Here is a 26,393-nt window from a genome sequence, read left to right as displayed (position 1 = left end):
CAGAAGACACTGAAAGTCTGCAGAGTGATATAGATAGTCTAAGTGAGTGGGCAAAGGTCTGGCAGATGGAGTACAATGTTGATAAGTGTGAGGTCATCTATTTTGGTAGGAATAACAGCAAAATGGACTATGTTTTAAATGGTGAAAAATTGCAACGCGCTGCTGTGCAGAGGGACTTGGATGTCCTTGTGCATGAAATCGCTAAAAGTAGGATTGCAGGCGCAGCAGGTGATTAAAAAGATAATGGAATTTCGTCTGCCATTGCTCAAGGGATGGAGTTTTAAAACAGGGAGGCTCTGCTGCAGCTGTACAGGGTCCCGGTGAGGCCACACCTGGAGTACTTAGTGCAGTTTTGGTCTCCTTACTTGAGAAGAGATATACTAGCACTAGAGGGGGTGCAGCGGAGATTTACTCGGATGATTCCAGAGTTGAGAGGGTTCCATTATGAGGAGAGACTGAATAGGCTGGGATTATACTCATTGGAATTCAGATGCATGAGGGGAGTTCTTATAGAAACATATAAAATTATGAAGGGAATAGATAAGGTGGAGGCAGGGAGGTTGTTTCCGCTAGCAGGTGAAACTAGGACTAGAGGGCATTGGCACAAAATAAAGAGAAGCTGATACAGGACTGAGGTTGTGGAATCTGTGGAATTCCCTGCCCAGTGAAGCGGTTGAAGCTACCTCACTGAATATGTTTAAGGCAAGGCTAGATAAATTTTTGAAAGGTAAAGGAATTGTTATTGTGAGTGGGTGGGTAAGTGGAGCTGAGTCTCAAAAAGATCAGCCATGATCTTATTCAATGGCGGGGCAGGTTCGAGGGGCTGGATGACCTACTCCTGCTTTGAGTTCTTATGTTCTTATTACCTTCCAATTGGTGATAACGATTAGCATAAATGTTGTGCATATGGAGATTTCCAGTCACAGAAACAGTGATATAAAATTTTTGAGCAACTATTTACAGAATCACTTATTTCAGTTGAAACATTTTGCTTGCAGTTTACCTTTACTCCTGTATCTTTCTCTAATTTAAGTGTACATACAATTTTCCCTTAAAAGTTCAATGGCCTCCTCTTAAACCACATGTTGTGGAAAATGATTCTGTACTCACCTTCCTACCAGGCAACATAATGTCTGCTAACCCCACTCACATGAATTGACAATTTAAATATATAAGTCCCTACCACTATCTCCTCATCTTAGGAAATGAATTCCTGGTCACTCTATGAAAGTTTGTGACAATTTAAAAATGCTCGACAACATTTACAACTCACCTTTTCTGCTTCAATGGAATTATTCTGCCATGCAAAGATAACGTCTGACTCCCTATTCTCATGAACTGTTCTTGTATCCTTTTATTGTTTTCATGTATGTTCTCCAATGTGTTAGCTGAAACAGCACATAATCCTTGTTTTCTTTTCACAAGAGTAATTTGGTTGCTGGTACTCTCTGCACCATTTATAAAAATACCAAATGTCATGCCTACATAATAATGGCCCCAAAGTAAAACAGTATGTGCAGTGCAGTTTTGGACATCTCAAAGAGTTTCATTGACATTAAGTACATGTCTTTTTCATTTTCTTTCTTCTGTATTTTAGTGACAAACATGCTGAGCAGCATAGATTTATAGATGGAAGTATATGAAAGGGGCTTTTATGCCAAGATTATTAAACAATTCTAGTTTTAGAACATAGAACATAGAACATAGAACAGTACAGCACAGAACAGGCCCTTCAGCCCACAATGTTGTGCCGACCATTGATCCTCATGGATGCACCCTCAAATTTCTGTGACCATATGCATGTCCAGCAGTCTCTTAAATGACCCCAATGACCTTGCTTCCACAACTGCTGCTGGCAACGCATTCCATGCTCTCACAACTCTCTGCGTAAAGAACCTGCCTCTGACATCCCCTCTATACTTTCCACCAACCAGCTTAAAACTATGACCCCTCGTGCTAGCCATTTCTGCCCTGGGAAATAGTCTCTGGCTATCGACTCTATAAAGTTTTGTAAGCAGACAGAATCGTAAATTCATTCCAACAAAATCCAGAGCATGACAAGTTAACAGGATAAAGTAATAAATGAGACCAAGAATAAAGCACTAACTACCACAACTTGGGGTTAAAAGACAAATCTGAACTCTAAGGTCAACAAATCTTTTGCAATCAGTTTAACAGCAATATTTCTAACCTAATTTTCTCAATTAATATTCTTGAATTATATTTCTCATAAAATCCTTTACATACATCCGATGTCCCTCCTCCCACATGGAGTTCTAATCTTGTACTTTTAATTTTTAAATGTCTGGTTTTATTTTCATAACTGTACTGTAATGTTTCAAGATTGTTAGAAAGGCAAATACAGGCAATTGTAAATGTTAACTTGGCTTGAAGCAGAGAAGTCATTAAACTTGTTCAAAGCAATCTCAGATGAGTTGTGCCTTTGATTTTTTTTAAAAAGTCTCCTTGCATTAAATAATCATTGTTTATCTTTAACTTTAAAGATTCACAAAGTATTCAATTGCCAGGAGTGCGACAAAAAATTCATATCTGCAAACCAGTTGAAACGCCATATGATTACCCATTCAGGTAAATCCAACCTGGAGAATTTTTTTTACTGCTCAAGCAGAAAAACAGACAGTTGAAGTTTCACTTTCTGGGGGCCTGCCTTGTGACCCACTTCCCTGGTAATTAAGTAACACAACATAAAATTTGTCATAGCTGCTTAACGATCTTTAATCTGAAAAAAGAGCGATTTATGTTCATGGTGCAAAGCTCTTTTTCTTTGAAGTGATTCTCTTTTGACTGAAGTTAATTAAACAGAGTTTGGTATTTAGAAGAGATGGTTTAAGATGTGCAAATTGCAGGAGATATACCCAAGCTTGTCCTACAAAAGAAGCGATTTGATGCACATAATTCCAAAGGCATGCAGCTGTCTGTCTAATTGGTTTAATCTTAATTGTGTTGACTTAATTGGGAGATTCCCTCAGTGGACAATGTCTTCCTTTCATCTTTCCTTCTTTATCAACTGACAGTTTAATATTTGCTGCTCATTCTTCACAGAGAAACGCCCTTACACCTGTGAGGTCTGCAGTAAATCTTTCAAACGGCTAGATCAAGTGACTGCACATAAAATTATCCATAGTGAGGACAAACCCTACAAATGCAAACTTTGCGGAAAAGGATTTGCCCACAGAAATGTGTATAAGAACCACAAAAAGGTAAATATGAATTCTGTATGTATGCATATATACATATGTGAATATCTTTGTGTATATATGTGTGTGTATATATATATACATATATATATAATATATAGTTTAAAAAATTCTCTCAAATTTGTGATTAACCCTGAAGCTGACTGCAAAAATAACCTTGTATTGCCCTGCTACCAATCATGATTGATAAATTTGCACTTGCTTACGTCACAATGTTTGTAATCTGCACTCACTGACATCACCCTTTCCACAGCACAAGGACCTGGGGAAGCTCTGCATATCGGTAAGTCATTAGCAATTTCCCAGTTGAACAGCTTATTTCTCAAAACTTTAAGAAAATGTATATGCAGGTGAAATATCAAATCCATTCAATTTTAGCTGTGAAGTTAAGATGTTTTCCAAACTTCTCACTTATCTTGCTCTTGTAACCTCTTAGCAATTTAAGTTCTGAATGTAATACATTCAAGTGTCCCCAATGCTAAGATAGTAAACGTATAACATATGGTAAGCAGTCCAATGGAAAGATGTAAATCAATGGGAATGATTTGATGATTGACTAGATATGCAAGTACATTTTGGATTTTGAAAATGATTGTCTTACATGACTAGTATAAATATTTGGTTTACTTTCCAAATATTATGGAATAGCTCCTGCCATTAGTACTTAGAGCTTTGAATTGAAAAAGCCTGAAATATTAGGCTGATCTCTCCTTTTCTTTGGTTGAATGTTTAGGATTAATTGAATATAATTATTTCTTGTTTGCACTATTTTACTGTGAATTTCTGTATGTTGTTGAGCTATTATATCAATTGGTCTACTCATACATCTCTGTCATCTAACTAACCATGAACAATAAGTTCTTATGAGGAGAGCAACTTTCTGGCAGAACGTGATCTTTCTGCTGTTGCTATTTGCAGTTCCTCCAGACTCCTCCTTCTGTTTGTTTACTTGTCCCATCACCAGCCCTTCCTTGCCTCGCCCCTTTTGTATTTTAAATCTGTCCTGCCATTCGCCTATTTCCCACTCCCACCACACCCCAGTCATTTCTCTGCCTCTGTACTTTCTTAAAAGCTGTCACATCCTAACATTTTTATTTCTGCCAAAGGGTTAGAAACACAGATGTTGCCTGATTTAGAAAGGTTTTCCAGAATTTAATGTTACAATTTTACCTTTTCAGCTTCGTTGTTGTGAAGCTGAATTTAAGGATCTGAAGAAATGTGGTTGATGTAATAGAATATTTGGGGGTGAAGTTGTGGAAGGTGCTGAGTGGGTGTAGGAGTTGGGTGTTGGGGAAAGGAGTGTGGATCTGGGGTTAGGGCATGGGGTGGTTGCCTGGTGTTGAAAGGAAAGTTACCTGCTGAAACCTGGTAATCTGCCAGAGGGTTCAGAGGTCACACGTGGTGGGTCTGTATTATTGGGCATTCATGGCTCATGGCAAGGGTCCCTGGAAAAGGTCCATGTAGCAGTGGCTGCCGCTCTTCAACAATAATACCAGCTATCCACTGAGAGTCCGTGAACATATGTACAGGACCTGGACAAAATCCAGTCCTGGGCTGTTAAGTGGCAAGTAACATTTGCACCACAGAAGTGCCAGTCAATGACAATCCCAAACAATAGAGAAACTAGCTATCTTCGCTTGACATTCAATGGTATTATCATCAGTGAAGATCCATTTTCAAGATCCTGTGAGTTACCATTGACCAGAAACTTATCTGAGCCAGACACATAAATATTGTGGCTGCAAGAACAGGTCAGGGACTGCAATCCTATAGCAATTACCTCACCACTTACTGCCCAAAACCCATCCATCATTTATAAGGCACAATTCAGGGTATTGATAGCCATCTGTTACCATTTCTGTATTGGATTCTGGCATTTTCCCTCCTACTTGTGTCAGGGTAACTGGCCTGTAGTGTCCAGTGTTTTTTTTCATTCTCACTCTCTTTTCCTTTCTTGAACATCAGAATTGCATTTCAAATCCACACAAGATTTTTCTAGAATCCATTGAATCTGGGAAGATCAAGACCAATGCAACAAGTATGTGTTTTAGAACATGAGGACAAAGACTCTCAGGCCTCGGGGGTTTTTCCTATCTTTTAGTCCCAATTTTTCAAGTACTTTTTTCCTTAATAGCTAACCTTTGATTCTCCATAACCTATGGCATGATTTTGTATCTTCTTCTGTGGAGAAAGATACAAAAATGAAAAAAAAACAAAGGTACTCTGGGTAGTTTTGAGGATCAGATGCACTATGATGTGCATGTACATAGATACTTGAATTGTAATGGACATTTGGAAAGGATGGATATGAAGATGTGTGGGATACTTTCTTTTCAGTTGAGCAAGAGAATACAAGAGCTGGGTGGCTATGATTGATCTGTATAGGATATTTATTAGCCTACAACTGAGATCTGTGTAGTGTTCTTCCTGTTGCACTAAAGGATGTGATTGCTCCAGAGAGGGTGCAGAGGATGTTCATCAAGGTAGTAGGAACTGCAGGTGCTGGTGATTCTGAGATAACAAGGCATAGATCGGGATGAACACAGCAGGCCAAGCAGCATCAGAGGAGCAGGAAGGCCGACGTTTCGGACCTAGACCCTGAAGAAGAGTCTAAGCCCGAAACATCAGCCTTCCCGCTCCTCTGATGCTGCTTGGCCTGCTGTGTTCATCCAGCTCTATGCCTTGTTGTTTCAGATGCATCAGGATGTTGCCTGGACTGGAGTCTCTCCCTAATCAGTGGAGTCTAGATTGACTGCAGTTGTTTCCCTTAGAACAGAGAAGACTGAGGGGAGACCTGACTGAGGTCTACAAGATCAATAGGCATAGGAAGTCTTGAGAATGAACTTTTCCCTCTTAGTAAAGGGGTCAGGTGGCATGGGGCACTGATTGATGCTCGTTTAGAGTGAATTTAAAGAAGAATTCTTTCTCCCAGTAGGTGGCAGTTATCTGGAACCCAGAATCTAAAATTATGGTAGAGCTGGGCACTATCGCAACAGTTAAGAAGTATTTAGATGAACATTTGAAACAGCCTAGCATATAAGGCTATAGACTCAGTGTTAGCAAATGGTATTAGAGTAGATTGATGCTTGATGACTGGGATGGGCTGCTTTCTGTGCTGTAAAACTCTATGATCCTCAAATATTTCTTTAATTTTCACATTTTCTTACTGTCCATAGTAATTGCTGCTGTTTCTGTCTTTGATTTACCTGTTTGCTTTTGCTAAACACTCTGATTTACATCCTTGTAGCGCTCTTAGTGAGATGATAAAGGCATAATTCAAGGGCACTTTTTTAAGATAGTTAGTCTGATAGTGAAAGCCAGATTAATTTAGATTTTAACGTCAGAATGGATACCTGTCCTAAAGTTAAATAATTCTGTGTACACGCCCAGGCTGTTTCTTAGTTTTATTTACAAAGGATTTCAAACAGTATTTTTAAGCTTTAATCATTTTAGAATTGCTTATTTATAACACGATATTTTACTTTCTTGTGAGATGGCTTGTAAATGAAGTCACTGAAAAATGCTTGGCATTTGCACAACACTCTTCAAGTCTTTGGGACCAACCAAAGCTCTTCAAAGCCAACGCTTTGGTTTGAAGTGGAGTCACTGTCGTTTTGTAGACAAATGTGGCATTAAAATTCCGTGCAGCGTGGGCAACAAACAGTGGTAAGGAATAGGAGATCATTTCACCTGATGCAAAGTTGAATTTTCATAAAGGAGCCTGTAGTGTTCCAATCTAAGTTGGATTCTCTGTTTAACCTTTGTGTTTGTTATTATTACAATCAGTACACCAGTGAATACAGGAAGGGAGTTTGTGAAACACTACATATTTGAGTGTCATATGCTTTTTCTTTTCTAAATATATATTTTTTGAATTTAAAATTTAGCAAGCTTGAGGAATGAGATGCAGTGCTACAAAACCACTATTATAGAGTGTTCATATCACAGCAATCTAATTGATTTAACATGGTTGACAGCCAGAATTCCCATACTTGTTTTTAATATTAATCACCATTAGTAGATTCGCCAACTTTGGGTACACTTAAGGCGTCATTGTATAAGCATATGGACGTACATGGAATAGTGTAGGTTTGATGGGCTTGAGATCAGTATGACAGGTCGGCACAACATCGAGGCCCGAAGGGACTGTACTGTGCTATAATGTTCTATGTTCTATGTTCAATTGCTATTTCAGCTCTAAGGATCTTATGTTTCTGTTGTAGGTTTGGGGTTAGGATGAATGATGCATTATACCATTGTTTCTAAACATGAGTGATATGAGAATATTGTATCAGCAATGACTACAATTAAGCTATTGTAGAAAAACTTCCAGGGCATCAAATCCTCCTTCAAGATTTTTGATACCACCCACTACCTGTGTAGAATTATTCATGGAATTTTTGAGTGGGTTACCACACAGAAGGAGGCCATTTGCCTCATCATGTCTGTGCCGGCTGTCTGTAAGAATACAGCACTTCGTATCACTCATCCATTTTCCCCCAGACTCTTGAAGATCTTTCCTCTTCCGATTCTGATCCAATTTTCTTTTGAAAGTCATGATGAAAGTTGCCTCCACCACATCGTCAGAGAGTGCAGTTCAGATCTGAACCATTTGCTGCTTAAACAGTTTAATTTCCTCACTATTCCAAGTTTAATTTTTCTAATCAGCAAGTATGTTCCTCTCCAATGTAAAATAAGATATTCTTCAACTCTATTAGGTATAGCAAGTACTGACAGCTAATCAGTGTGAAGAAGTTTTAATGGGTTTGAGAAATGACAACAAATCCAAATTAAGTTAATTTCAAAAGGCAGAATCTATTGGGTTTCTGAATGACATGGAATGTGGCAAAATTAATGGCAGGATTGGATGAGAAGTCTAGTGAGGCCAATCTTTACATCAGGAGCTTCCACTCCGTTATGTTTTTGACAAACTGTATGATTAGATTCTTGCTAGGCAGAGGCAAGTTGCAAGTTGAGGGGGATTATTTCTTACTGATGCCTTCTTAATGCCAGAAGTCACATGACACCAGGTTATAGCCTAACAGGTTTATTTGAAATCACAAGTTTTCAGAGCGTTGCTCCTTTTGTCAGGTAAAGTGCATCAAAGAGCAGCACTCTGAAAGCTTGTGATTTGAAATAAACCTGTCAGACGATAGTCTGGTATCTTATGAATTCTGACTTTGTCCACGCCAGTCCAACACCGGCATCTCCATGTCATAGCCCTATTAATCGCCCAATGTGTCTTATTAATACTTAGCTCCTTGTCTTACTAAAAACACCATACAAGATTGATATCTAGAGAACTTGAGATGGAAATCAGAGCAGGTACCTGGTGTATTCAGTTCTGAACAACCTCCATGTTAGTTATCAGGGCATGTTCCCATGTATACTGGCCACATACGCCCCATGTTGACCAACATTGGCATCTAACATATGCCAGCCTCTAAGAACCCTATTCAATCAACTTATAGGACCCTTCCTCAATGCAGCACTCCATCAAGGATAATGTGGACTCAGGGACATGCACTCAGCTCATGGACAGGATCAGGCTGCTTCTCTGGGCTGTGTTCTCACGGTTGTAGTGTGAAACCCCAATGTGAAAACCACAGTAAATGTTGGTGAATTCAGCTTGTCACTTGCTCCAAAGGACCTCCATGTATCTCGGGGCATGAACATCATGATCTCCAGCCGCTTGCACCCCTGATCCATGGACATTGGCATCCAGCATTTTTCAGACCCCTCATGACTACCATGGCACCTCTTCCTGATATGCCTGTAGGGTGCTTTGCATGCACAGACTTGTGTTACGGGACACACAGGCAACTAACATTGAAAGGCTGTTGTTGACACTCTTTGCACGTAGAGAGAGGTGCCCAGCTGAAGGATCGGACTCGATTGCTCCTCAGGGCTGCTCACCTACTCTCTCAGCATTCAATCCTTTAGCATCTGGCTGTCTGCTCACACCAACCATGCCGTGCCTTGTGCTGCTCTGCCAATTCACACAGTCATATAACCAAACAGCAGGTCTTACTGGACAGCAGTCCTCACTCAAGGCGAATGACATCCAAGCACACTGCATGTGCACAAGCCAATGACATCCAAGCACACAGGCAGCAATATCTCCAAGGCTTTCTGAGAATAATCCTCACTGAAGTCCATGGGGGCACCTAACAATCAGCAGGTCCTGGCACAGTGAGCCAAAGACACCTTCCCACACCATGTCAGGGGACTGGCTCCAGTCACATGACCTGTCAGTGTGATCTCTGTTGAGAGGTCTGTGCTTCTGCTGTGCTGTCTAGGGATTGGGCCATGGTGAATCCTATGCCAGCATTAGGGCTCATGTGGTCAGGGAGAGGTACAGCCTCCACTCAGAGGTCTGGGTACCTCTGGCCTGGCGGGGTCTGGTCAGATCATCAGATGACTGTTGTGAAGGAAGAACAGTATCTGCAGGGATGTGTGGAGAGACATTAAAACATGGATGGGAAGGATCACGTGGGGCAGAGTTTTCTTCCAAGATGGGAAGGATCACGTGGGGCAGAGTTTTCTTCCAAGATCAGGAGCACTTGGCTTCAAGGGTGTGATAGTATACTGGGTTTACAGAAAACAACACCACGAAGGGGATTTGAATTTTCGAGGGGGTATCAAATTTGTAGAGCCAGGTGCTACAAGCCAATCACCAAAGAGAATTCACTACCACTTTCTATCATGTTGTCAATTCGAAAATGTTCAGTGGGAAACAAAATGGCTGTGCTGAAATAGATTGCCCCCTGTTTACTCTGCAGCTCCCTATCCCAGACGTCACTGACCACTTTGTCGACACCAATACATATTAGACTGGGAACAAATAGGGATGTTGTAGGATGTGGGCCAATGGTGTCAGCAGCACCCATTTGCCCTGGAAACTCTTTGCCTTTTGCTCCAAGATAATGCAGTAGGCTCTCAGCACAGATGTCAATCCATGGTACATTGCATGTGGTTGTGAACTTACGCTGCCTGTTGGGACATTGATGTACCATACTACCCAGGAAGACAAGCATCCGGATGAGAGGTGAAACAGTGATATGTATAAAAACAATGCAAAGTAGCATACAGCACATTGTCAGCCGTGCCACTAACGTGTCTTCAATAGATTGCCTTCTTTCTCTCCCTCCTGCTGCATTTTAATGTACTCCGTGATTGTGTAGCTGGGGTTGGAGGGAGTGTTATGGAGCCCTGGAGGTTTGTTTGGGCTCTACTGGACCACGGAAATGGCACTGACCCAGTTGCTCACCTGGGACCAGGCTGCCAGATCTAGTGTCATGTCCACCTCTGCATCTTCTTCTGCACCACTCCCTTGTTTATGACTTTCTGGTTCCTGTGGGAAAATCATGGAGCCATCTTCCCCTTATCCCACATTGTCTGCAAATGTCCATGAGCTTTGGAATGCCAGTGCTTGTCTGGGACCACCGTGGCCTTTTAAAGATGGCACAGCTTTGAAATCTTTCGGTGAATATCTGATGACTGGACCATAACAGTTCAAGAAATAAGAACAGAAGTAGGCCATTTCGCCCCTCATTTCCACTATCCTGCCCTTCCCCCGTGTCATTTGATCCCTCTACTTGTCGAGAATCTATCCATTTCAGTCTTAAATGTATACAAGGTCTCTGCCCCGCAGCTCTCTGTGGCAAGGAGTTCAAAAGTCTTGCAATCCTCTAGGAGAAGAAATTCCTCCTCATCGTAGTCTTAAATTGGTGCCCCTTTATTCTGAGACTGTGCCCTCTGGTCATAGGTTCTTCAATGAGGGAAAACATTCAGCATTTACCCTGTCAAGTGCCTTAAGAATCCTATATGTTTCAGTGAGATTACTTCTCATTCTTCTGAATTCTAGTGAGTACAATCCCAACCTGTTTAACCTTTGCTCATAAGTCACACCCTTCATTGCAGGGATCATCTTAGTAAACCTTCTCTGAATTGCCTCCAATGAAATAATATCTTTCCTTAGATATTCAGGACCAAAACTGCTTACAGTACTGTAGATGTGGTCTAACAAGCACCTTGTACAATTGCAGTAAGACTTTCCTCCTCTTCACCCCCAACCCCCATGTAATTAGGGCTGGAATTCCATTAGCCTTCCTGATTACCTGCTGAACCCATGGGCTAGCTTTCCGTGTATGTGCAGGAGTACCCCCCAAGCCCCTTGGTGTTGCAGACTCATGCTGTTTCTTCTCCATTTAAATGATACTTTTTTTTATTCTCCTTTCTAAAATGAACAACTTTACATTTTCCCACATCGCACTCCATTTACCAATTTTTGCCCACTTCCTTAATCTAACAGCCTCTCTCTGTAAATGTGTTTGTCCCTTTCACAACCTGCCTTTCCACCTATTTTTCCTGATCATGTGCAAATTTGGCTGCAGTATATTTGCTTCCTTCCCGCAAGGCATGAATGTATACTATATTGCATTCCCAATACTGATCCCTGTGGAACCCTGCTGGTCGCAGGTCACCAACCTAAAAAAGAATTCCTTATCTCCACTTGCTGGTTCCTGTGCATTGCCAATTCTCTATCCGTGCCAATATACCACCTCCAACACCGACTTCACCAAGGTACCTCACTAAAGGTGAGGAAGCCTTCTGAAAGTCTAAATTTGACATATCTACTAGATCGCCTCCATCCACTCTGGTTGAAACTGCCTTGAAAATCTCTAATAAATAGTCAGAGGTGATCTCTTTTCATGAAAACATGCTGATTTTGCTTAATTAGATTATGATTTTCCAAATGTTGTGCTATTACTTCCTCATTATTTGGTTCCAGTACTTTTCCAACAATAGATGTTAGGCTAACCAGCATATGGCTATCCACTTTTCCATCCCTCCCCGTTTGAATAGGGGTATTACATTAGCAATTTTCCTATTCTCTGGTACTTCACCAGATTCCAAGGATTTTTGGAAAATTACAGTAACTGCATCCACTACCTCTGCCAGCAGTGAGATATTTGTGGAACAGTGCATTTTGTGAAGTAGGGATGGAATTGGATGCGATGGATACCGTAGAGGTAGGATAGATAGTTAATACAATGGGTTTGATAAGATATGATGTGAAAACCTACTAAGCCTTGCATCAGAATCTCCTCCCAAAAAAAAACAAACAATGCAACATGGACTTAGCCAAAAAAAATGTAAGATTTAGCCCAAATACTCTGCAGAATACCCAGAACTGGTTCTACTGATTGTGTTGGTAGTGGTAAAATTCACCTGTTGTAGAGTATGAGAGTACCTTGTAAGTTTAAAGAATACCTATCCAAAGTAAAATAAAAGCACATTATCCTTTACAGCCACATATGTTGCAGTCTGTGATATGAAATGCACTGTGACACACACGGCCACCTCTGTCCAGTGGTGAACACAAAGAAAAACTGGGTAATGTTAATGCAGTCAGATAAATCCATTCAGCTAGTTAACCAGTTTGTATTTGCGATCGATCAGCTTCAACCCGACCTCTCTCACCCCCAATCTTCTCTTGTTACAGTTCACCCTCAGAACATCTATAATCTTTCCTCGCCTCATAATCATGGCTGACCTACAATCCATTTTGGTTTTTCCTGTAAAGCCCAGCTTCCACCCTCTGTCTTCCATAGGACGCTACCTCTTTCCCTCCCTGGGTCAGCTGTGCCCTTCTTCCTTTCACAGCCCCCAGGCAACCTCAATGTATTGGTAGCTCCTTCTCCCCTGTTTCCACAAAGCTTACTGTGCAAGAAAGGCACCTACAAAGTCCAAATCCACCAGGAAGGCTACTTCAGCTGCTGCAAACCTCACCACTCATTTGCTATATATACTTCATTTGAAGGGTACAGTTAATTTGCTGAAACTGCATTTTTATTATCATGCACCACATGCTCATGTGCCTAGAAGCATAACTTTACAGCAATTTAATATCCAATATTTATTCCACCATCAGGAAGTTAACATTTTAACTCCTTCTCAGTTAATACTCCCCTAGCTGCCCAGTTTGCCATTCCCATTCACTTCATAAGATTCCTTCCAACAACACAGGCTTTCCAGACCAATTTAGTCAGCACAGTGTTTTGATATGTGATTTGTTGGAGGAAAAGTTGGGAAAAGTGGGAATGGTCTTTGCTCTTTTAGCTGTCAGCCTGTTTTAGTTGTAGTCTTAGGCAAAATATCTTTAAAAGCAACTGTGCCTATGGAAGCAGACAGCTGTGACAAGTACAAACAGAGTTTTATTGAGGAACAACTATTTTCTTATGTTGTGAGAATTTCTCTGATCACTGGGAAAGTCTGTGCAGAAGAACAGGAGCAAAACCAAACAGAGGTGGAAATGAGTCAGGCACTCAGTCTGGTGCTGGCTATGTTTATCTTGCCATCTGCTGGGTTTGTGTTTACATTCCAGTGTGTTGTTCAAGCTGTGGGTGGAAATGATCAGTTTTGGTGCTGCTGACCTCTAGCACAACTTGAACCAGAGTTTTTAATATATTTTCCAGCAATATCTGGAAAGCAGAAATGTTGTGACATGGAAGGGTTCTGTTAATGCAAAAGTTGTGTCAAGTGAACTGATCAATTTCTGCAGATAGGCACCAGATAAATCAGCACATAAAGTGCAAAAGTTGACTCTTTTCCTTTCTTCCTGATTGGGAAAGAGCTGAGAGAAAAATACTTGAATAACCACCCCCTCTGCCTCTTTGGTGAGATCTTCTGTTTGGGATAATCTCAAGTATCCACTTCTTAATGTGCTGGCTTTGCGTATTTCTATAAACGCGGCAAAAGATTCTTACTGGATGTTTTCATGTGGAGGTGGACATTTTGCATAGAGCTGTGTCTTAAGCATTGTAAAGAATTGATGGAATCTGCAAAGCATGGACGATTTATTTGTGTGCTTTGTAAGGACAGCTGAACAGTCATTTCTTTAGATCAGAACTGTGCCATTTTCACTAAAGCAATCAGACACATGGGAGAAAAGGCAGCCATCGAATCCAAAATTTGCATTAACATAATTTGAACATTGGCTGCTTATACAGTCTTCTAATTACAAAAAAAACAGTCATCATGGGGTTGTATAGAAACAAACACAAAATAAGGAACAATGAAAACAAAGAAGCTAGACAGATAAGGAAGTGGGAAATGAACTGGAGTTAGAGAAGGTTGAATTGGGTATTGAAACATGGAAATAAAGGACAGCTTGTTTCTGCTCTGTTTTTAGTCTGTTTCTGTGTTCTGTATCTACATCTATACAAGTGTACACAAGCAACAAAAAGGGAACACAGAGAAGCTGCAAATATAAAGACGCGGCAGAGCAATGAAAGCTTTAAAGCAGATCAGTAGAGGCAGTTCAATCCATGGAATACTGCAGCTTTATAGTCTTTTTACTCTTTTTATCTTCCTTTTTGCCTGTTTGCTTTTCTTTCTCTTAAATTTTCTCTTAAATTCTGTACAGCAGCCGTTTGGGAGCACAGTTGATGGAGCTGAGTGCAGGTCATCCAGCTTCCCTCTCAGCTGCAGTTGGTGTGTGGCCCAAGGAGACCAAGTAAAAGAATAAATAATGTTTGCATTTAGTTCATAGAACTAGGAGGGAGACAGGATAAATTCTTGCCTTTAAGGTTAAGGTGGTCTGCGTTCACTTGGATTTAACGTAAAAAGTGCAAGAATATCTTAAGTTTGGATAAAATGGGAGATAAATATCTTGATAATCTTAAACAAAATCAGTTTAACATCAGTTGTCGGAAAAACCATCAAAATGATTTTATGGCATCTCATGGGAGAACACCTGGATAAACACATGGATTAGGAAATGGAGAGGATGGGTTTAGCAAACATGCTGGAGTTTATCAAAAATAATATTGCAATTACAGAGAAGGAGTTGAAGATTTAAATTTTTCTGAAGTGTTTAGTGCGATTTTACAAAGATTAACTGTTAAATTTGCTTTAACAAGTATAATGAGGAGGTAGAATCGGCTTCTGGATAGAAACAGACGTAAAGTCAGGAAATGAAAATAGAAATTTTTAAACTGAAACATTTGATCCTTAGAACAGAGATATGCAAAACAAGATCTTTAAGTTTTCAAACGTTACAAAATAGAAAAGCAGAATGAAACCCTCAGTGAAACCTGATCTAAATGGGGCTAGATTATTTTGATACAGTTGTGCCATTTAATGCTGTGTGAAGCATATGTTTCTGCCTTACTCTGCCCTTAACCATGGGTTTTTAAAAATTGTCACTATATTGGACTTAAGTTTTTTTTTGAGCCCTTTACTCTAGCACTGCTGATTTGTTCATAGCTGTCATCTTTAAAGTTTCGCAACATGGGTTTTTGCGTCACTAGTGGTGTTTCAGCATTGTTGCTTTTGTCTGCTGTTTGTTGAATTCCTGCTTTTAAACCTCAGCATGTGCAAATCTTACCTGTAAGTACATTGTGCGTCATGTGCACTCCATTTTGATGCTTGTCATGGATTTAAATGGGGAGAAGGAATTGATAAAGAAGGTACAAAAACAAAGTTGCTGGAAAAACTCAGCAGCGTCTGTGGAGGAGAAAACAGAGTTAACGTTTCGGGTCCGATGACCCTTCCTCAGTTCTGAGAAACTTATTTTTCTCCTCCACGGATGCTGCAGACCTGCTGAGCTTTTCCAGCAACTTTTGTTTTTGTTCCTGATTGACAGCATCCACAGTTCTTTTGGTTTTCATTTTGATACAGAAGGTAGATAGGCAAGTACATTTGGGCTTGACCTGAGCCCTGACTAATCAAATAATCAGGCTGGACATACTTTCTGGATGTCTTTGAGACCTGCTGATGCCTCACATGGGAAATTGTAATACAGTCATTTCATTTACTCTGATCCAACCTCAAGATGATTTATTCTACAGCTATAGAACTGCCCATTTTTGTAAAGGATACAGATTTGTGTTTTTCATACTGTCATGTTTTGGGTCATTACTGGTGACAGTTGCCACATTAGTCTTCAGCACACTAATGTATCCAGCGTGTCATAAAACATTTGCTTGTCCAGAGAAGCATTTCAATTACTTCCTTTGCAGTAAACGGGAATAGTATTACTTAACATGTTGCCATGTGACAGACTTTCCAAAAGAGTAATAATTCCTTACTGAAAACAGACATATTCATGTTGAAAATCTCAACTCCGACACCCCTGCCCAGTATTATTAGGTACAGCTTTCATTCCCTCAGTGGTGCTAAATATCTGAAATAGAAAGTACAGGTCAATGTGCAATAGGCAAATAGCAGCCATTATGCTCTTGCTGTATTCTAATTCCTTTTGCCAGCATTATTTGAAGGAGAGGTCAATCTGGATAGCTGACTGTTTGGTCAAAGCTACGCATCGTGTAGGCCTGACTGATGATGAACCTCAAACAGGCCAAAAGTAAATGAAACACTGTTCATGTTAGAAAATAAGATTGACATACTGTGTGGGCACATTGGCAAAAGGGCATCTACAGGTCCTGAAACCAACTAAAGATTACTGTAAACCCTACGATGCTTAATTTTGCAATTTTGTAAAGAACATAAGAACCAGGAATGGGAGTAGTCTGTCCAGTCCCTTGAGCTTGCTCTGCCATTTAACGTGATTGGGGGTGGCTGATCTCATGTCATCTTTAAATTTATTCAGCGTCCCAACTTCCACCACACTCTCGAGTAATGAATTCCACAGATTCACTTTAAGAGATGTAATTTCTCTTGATCTCTGTTTTAAATCTGTTAGCCTTACCCTAAAACTAAGACCTCTCTTCCCCAGATTGCTCCACATGAGGAAACATCCGCTATGTCTACTTTGTCAATCCCCTTTAGCATCTAGATATCTCAATTAGATTTCCTCTCATTCTTCAAAACTCTGGCCTGTATAGACCTAAAATGCTCAAAATGTCTGCCTGACATCATCTCTGAAATCCATCGAGTGAACCTCCTCTGAACTGCTTCCAAAATAAATGAGACATTTTCTCCACATTGGCCAGTGTTAGTCTTGACACAGAGCAGTGAAGGAATGAACACATTATAATCAATATAATGAAAATAGTATAATCAAGAAGACTGGCATAATCCAACTTACATAAACAATTCACCAGTATTCTGTGTAGTATACAGACTCCAAATGCAACATTATCGGCAAATTACCAACCTGCCAGTTTTTCACCATCTGTAACATTAATATACCCTGCCCTGACAATCTTCACGATACATTCTAAATGAGCTGCAACTAATTTATTTCCTGATTCAAATTTAATGTATATGTCCTTTAGTAACAAAGTGTGGAGCTGGATGAACCCAGCAGGCCAAGCAGTGTTTAGTTCTTCCTCTGGTGCTGACCGATTATCTGCTGGCTAATGTTGAGTTCACTGTAAGTGGAAGTGCTGGTCAGTGGATGCTCTGCTATATTTGTGATACTGTATCGGATTTTTTGAGATCGTCAGCTATTATAACAGATTTGCCATTGGACTGGGTTGTTTTGTGCAGCCCGTGTAAGATAGACGTCTGTAGCTCTTTCAGAAGAAGAATTCAGGCTTTACTTATCATCTTTTACTCCTTTGTCGAATGTGGGTGTTGCTGACAAGGCATTTTGCTTGATCTCTCTCCTCCAATCCCCCACTGTCTGTGTTTTTCACCGCCCCCTGAAGTTGGCACCCTGAGAGGCAATTGCCAAATTAGCATTACACTGCCGAGGCAGTGGATGGTTCTGAGGAGCCACTTGGCTGGTCACCTTCTCACAGAGTGGGCACTTCTTGGCTGTGATTAAGTTCAGTTTTCACTGCAGTACAACAATGAGCAAAGTATTCAAGGAGTAGGAGTACTTTACAAGCTGCAGTATCTCTTTATCCATTTTTCCCAGCCTCTCCCCATTTTCCCTCAAAGACCAGGTCCAGCACTAACTGACAACCTTACCACAAAACTGTGCAGGGAAAAGAATATGCATGGTACCCATGAAAATTAGCTACATTAGCTGACATTGCCAATCCAAAAAAAAAGGCCCTATGAATAACACATTGAGCGCACTGACAGTGGCATTAATCCAGGACAGTTATTTTTTTTCTTGGATTGTAGAATCAGCTTTAAGTACAGCAATTTTTCTTTGTTGTATTTGGTGAAAATTTAAAAGTTTTGAATGCAGACAAGGCCAGAGATATGATGGCATTTTATTACCAACTGTCATTTCTTGATTTTAAAGCCAATAAATGAAGACTTGCTATTTTGCCAGATGTTTCTATCCCATCTCTTTACAGCAGAATCGAAAAAAGCACTTTGAGTGGAAAATGGAGTATGAAACATGTAAAGTGGTTTGTGTGTGGGCGTTTTAATTAAAATAGCTATCTCATTATCTGTTCAGTGATATCTTACAAAGCGCTGTTCAGTATTTAAAAAATGCCCTAACATACTTCAAAGACCTATACCTTATCCAGATGATCTTATTTTCCAAATGTAAAAACTGGAACTGAAGAAGTAACTTTTAAAGGAGAAAATTCAGAGGGTTTTATAAGGACCCAGATTATTCAGTTCCTCAAACCATTACTACTATTCATTGGGATTATGATTGATCTGTATCTCAACTTAACTTACACATGTATTCTCCATTTTGTTAAATACTTTTATCTAATAACAATCTGTTGAGCTTAGACTCAATATTCCACTTGTCACAACATCCACAGCCTTTAGGTGGGGGAGAGTGCTTCTGATTTCTGTTACCCTTGTTGGGCAAAAGTGCTTCCGAATTTTAATTGCAGATGGTCTAGTTCTAATTGTAGCTGTTTAAATCCTGGAATTATTCTGGTGATCTGTACATTATCATCATGTATAAGACGGAAACAAAATACAGGGCGGGGGTGTAGGGTGAGTTAAATTGGTTTTGCAGAGAGCAGGCATGGACTTGACTAGCTGAAGGACTCATTCTGTGTTGTCACCATACAATGGTTCTATTCTGTTCTCTAATGGATATGTTTATAAATGTCGGACTAAATTATGGGTCCTTAGTCAAAACTAGAAAGCACAATATAAAGACTACAGCTTACCATGAGGAGACATTTAAATTGCACATTTGATATCTTTTGTCACAGTTGATTTGATTTGGAATTTGGCATGGTGGTTACCACTTTTGAAATGTCTGCGTACACTGGCTGGGTGGAGCTCAACAGCAGGAAACTGAGAGGTCCTGCATCAGAACCCAAACCACAAGAGCAACTCACACTCACTCATGCACATTGCAGCTTTGGCCACAATCAAATATGCTACAAATATTGATGGAGGCCAACCCTAGAGAAGTAGTAACCTTTTAAATCATTTGCACAGATATGTAAAAACTGGCATGCCAGGATCAACAAACTGCAGTTTCCGTGCAGCCCGATGCTATGGAGGTGATTTTGCAATCCCATTCTCCATACGGAGATGTCACATTGAAGGGAAAATGTCAGAGATGGGGGCGGTAATATTCTTTTGTTCACTGCCTAGCACTTACTTCCTGTGAGCACATTCTGATATGTAGAGTCATCTTGATGGCTTCATTGTACTGTGAAAATACACTAACTCACAAACTGATCCATTCTGTATATCCAAAGCTGAAGAAGGGTCCCGACCCGAAACGTCAAGCTTTCCTGCTCCTCTGATGCAGCATGGCCTGCTGTTTTCATCCAGCTTCACACCATGTTATAACTGATCCATTCTGTTTTTTCTTGTTCAGAATTCTTTTTGGAAATGTGTTCTTTTTATTACCAAAAGTCAATAGATATCCTTTGTTAGCATTAAGTATCCTTTAATTGAATTAGAAGAGCTCACTGATAGTTGTGCAATGCTGCAAGTTCATCTGATGAGTGCTTTCTATGTTGCTTTGCCTTTAAGCACAGTTTGCTTCTATTCAGTCAATTGCTTAAAGCATTCATGTAGCATCGTCCATTCTGAACAATACAGGATGTTGCTAGTTTGCATAACACTTGTGATTTCCCCATCTAGCAGAAAATCTAATGTATGTTATGAGGATTTTCCTGGATTAAGTTTTGATAGCTTTGTAGTTGACCTTTGCAGCCTGTTAGATGTCCCTATTTATGTAGCCTTTGTAAGGAAAGAGGAAAAAAAAGCTAACATATTAAACGTAATTGAGAAAGAAAAATTAAACTTTGTCTCATCAAAGATATTTTATCTTTCGCACAATTAACCTTTAGGCTGCTGATGACTTTAAATTAATTTGTAGTTGTGTATTTTGCTGATATACTGTTTCATGCTTCTTTGAGAATTGAAGCGATACTGTTCTCCCAGCATAGACGCGTACAGTATTCCTCTGAATATATGACTTCCAATTTTCTGATTCACTGCATTTTCTGACCTTTTCTTTTACAGCAGTTTCCTCCCTTCATCCCCCAAATAATTTAACACCGTTACTAATTTCCACTTGTCTAAATCCATTATCTGAGGTAATTGGATGCCTGTGCTACAGTTTAGATAATCCAGAGAGTACTGTAAATACTCACTGAGTACAGAGGCTCAGTATCCTCAGTACATGACTTGATGGCCACTGAACGTTTTTTGTTTTTTTTCTTTTCCTTTGGTTTGCAGACTCCTGCAGTTACTTTTGTTTGTTACAGTGCTACTTCAGTTCTCTCAAGAATCATTTCCAAAATTATGCAGGGAGAATATGGAAAAGTATTGTCATTTTACTGTAAGCTGGTAATTACAGAACATTCATCACCAAGAAAGCTAAATTGAGGTTGTCAGAAGTGATTTTTTAAAAATATAAATACTAGATAGAGCAGTAGCATTGTGAAAAACTTAGAGAAGGAAACTAGGAAATAAACAATACAAAAGATAGGCAAGGGGACAAAATGGATACCTTTTGAAAGAATAATTCAGCCATGAGGTGTTAACTATCGTCGCTCACTGCTAATGATTCATGAAGGGAATTCCCTAGCACCTTCTCATGAGCAAGTAGAGGTGGATAATAATTGCTTGTCTTGTCAAGAGTGCTGTTAAAACAGGAATGAATTAAAGAAATTGATGACTCCCTTTTTGAATGCAGCAAGACCAAAGAGCCTGGCACAGTGACTTTTGCATTTCCACGTGACCACAGCTACATTGGGATTTGAGACTTGTTTTTATGTCTTTGGCTATACAGTGATTCTTAGCAAGTAAAACTTGAACGTAAGTGTCGGACCAAATGGAACGCCAAAGTTGTTTTACTTTTGTACATTCCATTTCCTCCTACTGTCATCAGAATTGTAGATTGCATCTTTATCATTTTGAAGCTTTCAGTCCCTATCTCCTCTATTCACAAATTGATAATTGTTTAGAATTTTGCACAAATCCTCAATGGCTTTGGTTTTCCTGTAGACTTTTGACCTGAGCTTGATGTTGTGATTTGTCGCCTTGCAGGTTGGTAGGAATTCTATCATCCAGGTTCCTTTTGATGAAAGTTGGCTGGGCAGGTAAAAACATGAAAATTGTACTCTCTCATTGAATGTTGCCTGTCAGTGACATTCACAGCACACTAGGTTACTCTCTAGTATTTCAGGTCACTAACACAGACGCAGACTAGCAGTTACAGTCAGTTTTTAAACTCCATTTTTGTATTTCTGGCAAGGTAACACACAACTATGTTTCCATGTTGTGTAGACCTGCTGAGAAGAGGATTGGGTAGTCAGTTTTGTAAGGTCTCGTCTTTTTCACCTTTCTCTTTGAAGTTCCCCTGGCTTTGTACAAGTGTGACATTCCCTGGGTCTACACAGCATTCTTAATAGTCAGCCACTAAATTTGCATTCATGGTTATCTTCTGCCTGTTTAAGCCCTTTTTGGGAAAAAAAAGCACATTTTGGAATTAAATGTTCAATAAGTACTTTAGAGTTCTGACATGCCCTTGTGATAGATCACAGCACTCCATGGTTTCTTGATTAACCTAAGCCCAATATGGGCTTCTATCACAGTCTAGTTGCCAGTTGAGAATTGGCAATAGAGCGTTAGCAAAGGGAGAAGTCTATGAAACTGGGAGTCCCTACTCAATAATCTGCACACACCTAACATACATGATGTGTTGGTCATTTGTGTTAGGACAGAAGTATCTCTAGGAGCAGCATCTGTACCTGATCAGTCCCCACTAGGATTCCACTTGAGGAGTGCTGGAAAAGGTGTACTAAAGATAGTCTATGTCACGTTGTCCTAGCTGGAGGACCACTATGTACATTCACCATTAACAGAAGAACATTGGATAATCCCAAGAGTGACTGTCCAGCAAGAACTGCAGTTTTGTCAAGGGATCTATCAAGACCCCAAATTAAAATCTACCCTCAGTGAGATTCACTTTCTTGAGGAAGGGCAGCTGAAGGAAAAACAGAGGGAATGGAAAGACTGACAATGTCCCTGAAGACCAGTTAGTTGCAATTGTCACCTGGAATATGCAATGTTAAAATTTGCTGCAAATACAGAAGTTGGTGGAAAAGCACAGCAGGTCTGGCAGTATCTGTGAAGAAAAGTTGACCCTTCCTCAGAACTGATGGTAGCTAGGAAAATGTCAGTTTATATGCAGCAAATAGGGAGGGGGAGGGGTTAGGGACTAAACAATAGGGGTGGGGGAATAGAGCCCAAAGAGAAGGAAGAGCAGTTGGACAGACAAAAGAGTTGATAACGATCTAGCTAGGAGGGTTAATGGAGACTGTTAGTGACTAACAATAGGTAATGTTTAATGGCAGGTTAGGTAATATCAAGGCCTGGTGTGTGGGGTAGGGGGCTGAGACATGGGAGAGTTCTGGGCCCTAAAATTATTGATCTTGATATTGAGTCCAGAGGGCTGCAGAGTCCCCAAGCAAAAACGAGGTGTTGTTCTTCCAGCTTGTGCTGAGCTTTGCTGAAACACTGCAGCAAGCCTGAGTGAGAGATGTTAGTCAGGGAACAGGGTGGTTTGTTGAAGTAGCAGGCAACTGGAAGCTCAGGGTCTTCTTTGCGAGCAGAACGTAGATGCTCTGTGAAATGGTCACCCAGTCTACGCTTCATTTGCCCAATGTAGAGGAGACCACATTGTGAGCAGCGATTGCAGTAGACTAGATTGCATGAAATGCAGGTAAAGTGCTGCTTCACGTGGAAGGTATGTTTGCGCCCCTTGGATAGTGCGGAGGGAGAAGGAAAATGGACAGGTGTTATTACCTTTGATACTTGCAGGGGGAGGTGGCATGGGGCTGTGGGGGTTTGTTGGGATGAAGGAAGAGTGGACCAGGGTATCCTGGAGGGAACAGTCCCTGTAGAAGGTGGACAAGGGAGGGCAGGGGAATATGTTTCTGGAGGTGGCAGAAGTGGCAAGTGAGGATCTCTTCAATGTGGATACTGGTGGGGTGGTAGATAAGGACAAGGGGAACCCTATCACTATTGCGGAAGGGAAGGGAAGGGGTGAGGACGGAACTGCAGGAGATGGCTCAGATCCAGCTGATGGTCCTGTTGACAACAGAACTTGGGAATCCTTGGTTAAGGAAGAAGGTGGACATTTTGAGGTTCCCTTGTCAAAGTTGGCATGATTGGAACATATGTGATGGAGATGGAGGAACTGGGAGAATGGGATGGAATCTTTTAGGGTGTGAGGGTATGTCATCCAGGGAGCTGTGGGAGTCAGTGGGTTTGTAGTGGATATTAGTAGCCAGTCTATTCCCAGAAATGGAAACAGATGTTGAGGAAGGGAAGGGAGGAATCAGAGATAGACCAGGTGAAAGTGAGGGCAGGGTGGAAGTTGCAAGCAAAATAGTTGAACTTTCCAATTCTCGATGAGAGAGGGAAGCAGGACCATGATATGGGCAGCACAGTGGCTCAGTAGTTAGCACTGCTGCCTCACAGCCCCAGAGACCCGGGTTCAGTTCCACCTTGGATGACTGTGTGGAGTTTGCATATTCTCCCTGTATCTGCCTGGGTTTCCTCTGGGTACTCTGGCTTCCTCCCACAGACCAAAAATGTGCAGGCTAGATGGATTGGCCATGTTAAGTTGCCCATAGTGTTCAGGGATGTGTAGATTAGGTCGGTTATGCAGGCTGGGTCGGGGTGGGATGTTCTGAGGGTCAGTGTGGACTGGTTGGGCCAAAGGGCCTTTTTCTACACTCTAGTGATTCTATGATTATATGAGTATCATCGATACATCAGAGGAAGAAGTGGATAGGGGCTGGAATAGGACTGGAACAGTACCAAGTTCAATAATTTTAGGTCCTAAACTCTCCCATGTCCTAGCCTCCTACCCCACACAACAGGCCTTGTTAACACAAGCCTGCCATTACACACTACCTATTAGTCACTAAAGCCCCCATTAACAGCTATTCACTCTCACATCAGATGAAGGATCTAGGCCCGAAACGTCAGCTTTTGTGCTCCTGAGATGCTGCTTGGCCTGCTGTGTTCATCCAGCTTCACACTTTGTTATCTTGGATTCTCCAGCATCTGCAGTTTCCATTATCTCTGCTGCCATAACTAATGTGCTTTTCTGGCAACTTCTGTTTCTGTTCCTGATTTACAGCATCCACAGTTCTTTTGGTTAAAAATCCCCGCTTGAATAACTGAAAGACTCATGACATTTTACGTTCAGCTGTACTCAATATGCCACTGTAATCAGTTCTTACATGCTGACATTTGACTCTCATGAACATGTTTGGAAAAGTTCTGTTCTGACTTTTGACGTTCTCACTGCCATCTCAATAGAAGAAAAGATCACCTTTCAGCTGTATTTGAATCCTAAAATTATCTGTGACTCCTTTGTCAGGAATAAAACCATTAGCTTTCCCACCCATATTGTCCTCCTGTTGACAAAGTGTTCTCAGCCTGGCCTCATTGTACAAATTCCCTCCTCTACCAGAAAGACAGCTACAAAAACCCATGTCCCACCTTGGATCAAAGCATTGCACCTCCTGTTGTTGACATTGTTTGGATCAAAGATCAAAGTTCATTTGATCCATGCAGTTGACTGACCCCTCGACAGATCATTGACTTGTGTGATCAGCAATGAACAGCTATTTTGGTCCAAGACATTGCACGGCCCTAGAAGAAGAAGATCAATGTCTCATCCTTGAAATAGCCCAATTGAAGAGAGGATTCCGGAAAAATTTGTACATCCGACTCCATTTCAAAATAACAGCATCATGTTAAGTTAGCTGCACCCATGCCATTTGCATTTGAACATCGTTGTTATCAGGATGTGTTTGATGAAATATGTGATCTCCTAGAACAAAAGCCAGCAGCTGGCATTTCTGGCAGAGTAATCCAAATCAGCAACAAACCATCGTTTCAACAGCTGAAGGAGGATTCCCAAAAAAAATGGGAAAGTGAAATGCGGTGTGAGGAGAAAACCCAAAAGGTCCAGGAATATTCTGACTGTTAGGCAAGCTTTTTTTTTTGAAGCCATCAGGGTAATCTACAGATCAAGGCCAAATGAACAAAATCTCCTTCGTTCATAAGATGTTGTCTGTTTTCTTAAGGATGACTGTTGGCATTGTCAACGTTTTCAACAACTCCCAGAATGTAAATCTACAGTGGTAAATGATACTCACTTGCCTATATCCAGCACCCTGTGTTACAATCTGTGGGAGAACCACAAGACACAGTGAAAACTCGCGAAGCCTATGACTTAAATGGTTTGCCAACTGAGCTCTTCAGAGTTGGGGCTTTTGTTCGCATCAAGTTGCAATGAAATTATCTTATGATTTGGAAGCAGATGAGCCTCCTCCTTGTCTTCAGTGCAACAATTGTAATGTTCTCCAAGAAGGGGCAACAAAGTGCTGCTGAGGTAACTAGTGAAGCATTTCATTCGTTCAATGTCAATAAGAATCTGAGCAGGAGTTCTTCTGAATCATTATGGCTCAGGTCATCCTCCCAGAGATAGAGTGTTGCTTTGGACCTTCCGGAGGAATGTCTGACATGATCTTGTGTGTCAAAAAGTCCCACAGAATTACAAAGACCTATTTCAGAAACTCTTCTTTGCATTTATTGACCTGTCAAAGCATTTGATTTGCAAAGTAATGGAAATATAAGTCAACAAAAATCATCATGAGCACAACCGTTGTCAGCAGCAAACCCTAGTATTGTAGTGAGAGCTGGACTGTATATTTGTCATAGTGATAATGGGAACTGCAGATGCTGGAGAATCCGAGATAATAAAATGTGAGGCTGGATGAACACAGCAGGCCCAGCAGCATCTCAGGAGGGCAAAAGCTGACGTTTTGGGCCTAGACCCTTCAT

The 26,393-nt window shown here is 40.7% G+C and overlaps 1 protein-coding gene across 4 annotated transcripts in view; it reads left to right on the top strand.

Moving 5' to 3' along the window:
* Positions 1 to 26,393, top strand: part of prdm5 (PR domain containing 5) — a 295,357-nt gene that overhangs the window by 106,640 nt on the left and 162,324 nt on the right. For 2 of the 4 annotated variants that reach the window (XM_048563497.1, XM_048563312.1), the window contains 3 exons: positions 2,505 to 2,589; positions 3,064 to 3,221; positions 3,472 to 3,501. In XM_048563497.1, the coding sequence (XP_048419454.1) occupies positions 2,505 to 2,589; positions 3,064 to 3,221; positions 3,472 to 3,501 (273 nt within the window). The remainder of the gene's footprint in view (positions 1 to 2,504; positions 2,590 to 3,063; positions 3,222 to 3,471; positions 3,502 to 26,393) is intronic. The other 2 variants (XM_048563583.1, XM_048563403.1) reach the window with 1 other exon arrangement.

The sequence above is a fragment of the Stegostoma tigrinum genome, chromosome 1, assembly GCF_030684315.1.
Source record: "Stegostoma tigrinum isolate sSteTig4 chromosome 1, sSteTig4.hap1, whole genome shotgun sequence".
Lineage (NCBI taxonomy): Eukaryota > Metazoa > Chordata > Chondrichthyes > Orectolobiformes > Stegostomatidae > Stegostoma > Stegostoma tigrinum.
The sequence above is the reverse complement of the archived record's forward strand: the minus strand, read 5'-3'. Positions and strand labels throughout refer to the sequence as shown.